The 5,430-nt window shown below is 58.1% G+C and overlaps 1 protein-coding gene across 1 annotated transcript; it reads right to left on the reverse strand.

The window, feature by feature from the left end:
- Nucleotides 1-947: 947 nt before the first annotated feature.
- Nucleotides 948-5,131, reverse strand: FAM163A (family with sequence similarity 163 member A). Its single transcript, XM_015570106.1, has 3 exons — nt 5,111-5,131; nt 3,612-3,726; nt 948-3,122 (listed from the first exon to the last, which is right to left on the reverse strand). The coding sequence occupies exons 2-3, from the start codon at nt 3,702-3,704 to the stop codon at nt 2,715-2,717; spliced, it is 501 nt and encodes a 166-aa protein (XP_015425592.1). The 5' UTR covers nt 3,705-3,726; nt 5,111-5,131; the 3' UTR covers nt 948-2,714.
- Nucleotides 5,132-5,430: the final 299 nt, after the last annotated feature.

Consider the following 5,430-nt stretch of genomic DNA (forward strand, 5'->3'; position numbering starts at 1 on the left):
AGGGAGGAAGGGGGTGGCCAGACCTGTTAGCAGCGAAGCAGGAGGGGAAAGGAAGCTGGTGGTCGCCTTACATCCGTGCCCAGCTCCCCCCGCGAAGAACGGAGGACCCTGTGGGATTTCTGTTTCAAACTCCTCATTTATTGACATTCACTTGGTTGTGACTCCAAGTTATCAAAGACGCAGGAGAAACCCGCAGCAGGAGCAGTGGTGGAGAGAGGATGGCAGGAGGACAGGGTGTCCCAGCCTCTCCTCTTCCTGTTTAGGGTGCAGCTTGGAAAGTGTCCAGTTAGTGTCCCATCACAAAAAGTGCAGCGGAGTGGGGTGAGCCTCCTCCTGCCAGGTGAGGCCCTGGCGGCTACAGGGAGGCGGGCGGGCAATCTTGAGCCTGTGCCCGAGCAGCGTGGGGCTGCGTGTGGGAGAGCCGGCGCCCACCGTCGCTCCAATGCCCCCGACACGTTTTCATCTGTGGGTTGACAGGATTTAGGCTGGGAAGCTAAGGAGACAGGACTGCACACGATGGTTCTCACTTGGGGACCCTAATAGATCAGGGGTAAGAGGCGGGTGACCATTGACCAGGTTGTTCTGATTTTTGTGAAGGCAAGAGGTAAGATGACACTGTTTTTTGGGGGGAGAGGGGTGAGAGGGAGGGAGAGCCCTTGCTCAGGGTGATTGGCAATGGAATTCCAGGGCAGCAAGGCACTGGGCTGGTCGTCGGGATGTGGCAGGGCTACCAGGCCCAGCTACTCATGTCAAGGGGGTGCACTTGACGCGGTCAGGGCTGGCGGAGGCATGGGGGGTGTTAAAGCTGCTGTCCTAAGCTGGTCCCTCTGGTCTCATCACACCCACCTAGGGCTGCCTCCTGGTATAAGAGAAATGGTGCCATCTGAGGTCTCTCATGTGTGTTTTTCACATACAGTTCGAAATGCTTTGCCTGCTAACCCCACGCGTCCCTGCACACAGGATCAGGCAGTTGGCAAGTGTGTCCAGCGCCTGTGAGGACTGGGGCGAGAGAGTGTGGCTGGCTGGCAGACCTAGGCAGGCAGTCCTCAAAGGGCCCCTGGAGTCCATCTGGGCAAGTCTCAGTCACCTGGAGGGAATGGGGTCTCAGAGAAGATAAGTGACTGTTTCTGGAGCGAATGAGTGACCACAGGGTGGCTCGGCCGAGGTCCTCTGGTTCTCAACCCAGTGAGCCTTGCAGACGGAGATGCAGGGTGACCCGAGCCTGAACGGTGATGCAAAGGTGCGGTGAATTCTCCCCGCCTCCCCTCCCCTGGCTGCCCCCCGTCCTTTCTCAAATACAGAATCAATATTTCAGCGCAGAAGGGCCAGCTCCTTTCCTGCCCCACCCTCTGCAGCATTCAGTGAGTCTGGAGTGGGTGGGAGTTGGTTATGCCCTTCAGAGGGGGTGCAGCCACTCCTTACTGCATCGGCAACTGGAAAACTCATCAGAAGCATTCACTCCCACGGTATGAGGCCAAGGCTGAGTTAGAAGTGGGAAGTGGGAGTTGGACTCGGGCTAGAGTGAGACAGCCATGAGAAGGCCCTCTCCCGGAGACGGGGGGTTGGGCAGCAAGCAGAACCCAGCTGCTAAGTCAGATCCCTCTGGTCCTCAGGCGCTGGCCCTGGTGGAACCAGCGGTCTGGCTCTACTGGGTCGTGGCTGCATGACAGAGGAGAGGGGCGATCAGGGCGGCAGCATCCCCGGGGAGGCGCCTCGGCCTCCTCCTGTAGCAGCCACCTCACTGCTGTGGGGCCTGGTCACCTTGAGCACCCTCTGCTCATGCTGCCTGGGGGTCAGGTTTTCCCTTCTAGTTGCTACATCGAGACCCTTCCACGCTGCAGCTCCTGGAGGCAGCAAAGCCTGGTGCTGGTGGTGACAGGCGTGTGTGCACACACCAGAGAAGGCACGCGCCCCGCGGGACTGTACCCCCACACACCGCTCGCTGTGGGGGACCACGGCCCCGGAGACCGTCAGCAGGACCTCACTGGCTAAGCTACTCGAACTCTAGTGACAACTCTTGAGAAGGTTCTCAGTGAGGCAGCTGGTTCCCGAAGCACAGCGTGGATGTGGGGGGAGGCAAGGTTAGACAGTCGCTTGTAGGTGCATTCCTCACAGCAACCTGATGCCTTCAGAGCCAACTCCACGCGTCCACAAGGAAGGGTGCAGTCACAGCTGTGCTGTGGTCAGGAATCAACAGCTATATCTGAGCAGTTACAGGCTTTGCAGTCTCCGACAACCGAAAAGACAAAACTAGATGGTGAGCTGGCTTTTGGATTTGTTTTAGCAAGCAAGTCCTGAAGCGGTCCCTTTAACACCATCCCCTTCCTTCTCAAATGCTGCAGGTTTACTGTGCCCTGGCCCCCTGCCCTGTGGCCCCCTTCTCCTTTCACCCCCCAAGGATGCTGGAGGCCTCCAGACCTTTGCACAGCTTTCCTTCCTCTCACAAGACTGGCAAAGCCGGGGGTGTGGGTGGGGAAGGAGAGGGCCTGGGGGTGCTGGAGTTGGCCCCAGGAAGGAGGAATGTCCCAACAGAGAACCCGGCACAGCTGCCATCCAAGCACCCCATGGCTTCAATCCTGGGGAGCCTCCCACTGCGAGGCAAGAAAAGCCAAGCAAACGGAGACAGTCCTGTGGGGTGTTGGGAGGCAGCCGCGGGCCCAGTGTCCCTGACGGAGCGGCGTGTGGGTGAGTGTGGGGGTTCGGGGTGAGAGGGGTTACACGTCTGTACTGATAGCCCTTGGATTAGTGAAAGCCTCGCGCGCAGAGCCTGGCCACGTCACCGGGTAACCCTGGGGTGCTGCCAGCTGGAAGGATGGGAGGCCCCCCTCCTTGTAGTATGTGGGAGCGAAGGAGAACCTCTCGCTTCCGCCCCCATTGGGCACCAAGTCCGCTGTCCGTATGTAAAAGGGGGAGCTGTATGGGGAGCAGGTGGCGCAGTGGCCGGCTGCCACCCCACATGGCTGGCCGCAGGGCTCACTGGTGATGGGCGCCAGGCTGCCTCTGCCGTCCAGGGCTTGGGCGCTGCAGGCATTGCAGGGGGGCCTTCTGGAGGGGGTGGGCAGGTCGTGCTCCTCCTCCTCCTCCTCTGCATCCTCCTCTCCGCTCTTCTTGCAGCAGTAATACTGAGGGGAGAGGCGGAGGGCCCCTCTGAGTGGCACAGGCAACCACGCCCCTGCTCCACTGTTGATCAACTCAACCCCAGAGACCACGTTCCACAGGTATAGAGTCCCAGCCTTGCAAAACTTTCCCTTTCCCTCCCCTGCTCCTGGTGTATTAACTCCAGGCCGTGGCTGGGGAGGCAGGGAGGCAGAGGGAGGGACATAGAGTCATACTGAGGACAGGGCTGGGGGCCGCTGGGAGCAGCTGTCAGAGTCCCCCCAGATGGCGCCCTTCCCCCCACTCCTGACTCTCAGCCCCCCAGCCCGGGGAGACATAGCACAGTGAGCTCTCTGGGTGCTGCCTTCTGACCGCCCTCCAACTCCCAGGCCCCTTGACTTGTACTTCCCACAGCTCACAGCTCTGGGCCTTGTCACCCGGAAGTGGGCTCCAGGGTCGGCTCCCATAATGGGAAGTGGTTTGCTGGTGGCTCCTGGCCACGGCCCGGAACTGACCTGGAGCCTACAGTAGCACAGGACTGCGATGATGGAGAGGAGGATGACCGCAGCTAGGATTCCGCCAGTGATCACAACTGTTCCCGCTGTCATCCGCCCGATGCCCCATCCAACTCTGCAGAGAGATGCGTGGAGGTGAGGGCAGCCGCCATGAGCAGGGAGCCCTCCTGGAACTTCCTGCACAGCTGGAGCCAGGGAGGCCCCTCCATGCACCCCCACTACCCCGCTTCCCTGGGCCCAGGGACACCTGGGGCTTCCTGGCGACAGGGGCGACAGCCTTGCACTGGCTAGGGAGGATAGAGAGGAGGCCGAATGCTAACTGAGGCATAATTCTGCTTCCTGTTTCTACCCAGTTTCAACCTCCTTTAATTCTCTTTTCCATCTCCTGTCTCCTGTCCCCACACCCTCTTAAACTATACCCCTTCCCCCCACCGTGTGGCTCCAAGACACAAAGGAAAATAGCTTCTGTTTTCAATGCTCTAGGCCAGTGGTTCTCAACCTTGGCTGCACATTAGAATCACCTGGGAATCTTTTTAAATCCTGATATTTGGGCCTCATCTTCCAGAAATTCTGTTTCTTTGTTATGGGGTGGGGCCACAACATTAGTAACAAAGAAACAGAATTTCCAGAGGATGAGGCCCAGAAATCAGGATTTTAAAAAGATTCCCAGGTGATTCTAATGTGCAGCCAAGGTTGAGAACCACTGGTCTAAGCACACCCCTGGTTATCTCAGTTAATCCTCCACATAATCTTTGGGCTAGTTCTTTTTTTTGTTTTTTGTTTTGTTCCACTGATTTTTAGGGAGAGTGGAAGAGAGAAGGAAAGACAGAGAGGAACTTCAATGTGAGAGAAACACATTGTTTGGCTGCCTCCTGCGTGCCCCGACCAGGGCCCAGCCCAGGGAGGAGCCACAACTAAGGTACGTGCCCTTGATCAGAACGGAACCCATAGGCCACGCTCTATCCACTGAGCCAAACCGGCTAGGGCTAGGCTGGTTCTTAATGATCTCTATTTCACAGGCGATGAACGAGGCTTTGATTGATTTAGCTGAGATCCCACCCAGCCTGGTTCACCCCAATGGCTATTCTCTCAACCACTGCCCTCCGGAGTCGAGACACCAGTGGTCTCTGAGCCCTTGATCCAGGTGGAGAAGACAGGGTCTGAATCTCTAAAATTCTCCCCAATTCTGCCCTGGCTCAAACCCACATTCCTTTTGGGGGGAATCTCTCCTCCCTTTCCAACTCTGTGGAAGAAAACAAGGGCGAGGTAAGCCTAGAGGAAGCAGGTAGGCGGCCTTCTGGCTCCGGGAGGGTTGTGGCAAGGCTGGGGAGACGGTCCTGGCTAATGTGGGTTCACGGGACAGAGGCCAGCTCCATGCAAGGCTGTCTGGCCTCAGGCCGACTCCCCTTGCAGGGATTTCCAAGTGTCCCGGCTTCATGGGGACAAGGATGGTTGTGCCAACAGAGCAGGAGGGTGGAAGAATGACCGGGAGCACTTACGTTCAGTCAGGGAACGGTGACCTGCAAGACAATAAAAGGGACAGAGATGTTGGAAGAAGAGTGTTACCCCGAAAAAGGCCCCACAGGTTAGCTTGGTCCCTGAGCTCCACCTCATCTCCTCCTCTCCCCTCACTGTGTGCTCTATCGTCAGGACGCCTACAGATTCCAAGCCTGGGTCTCCAGCTCTGTCTCCAACTGCTGGTGGACAGACATCTCGCTCGGATGTCCCACTGGCAGCTCGAACTCAGGCTAAGTCATCACCCGCTCTCCCCATGGAACCCTCTCCGACCTCTGTCAGTGGTTCCACCGAGCTGCTATGG

This window comes from Myotis davidii, unplaced genomic scaffold, assembly GCF_000327345.1.
Source record: "Myotis davidii unplaced genomic scaffold, ASM32734v1 scaffold591, whole genome shotgun sequence".
NCBI lineage: Eukaryota > Metazoa > Chordata > Mammalia > Chiroptera > Vespertilionidae > Myotis > Myotis davidii.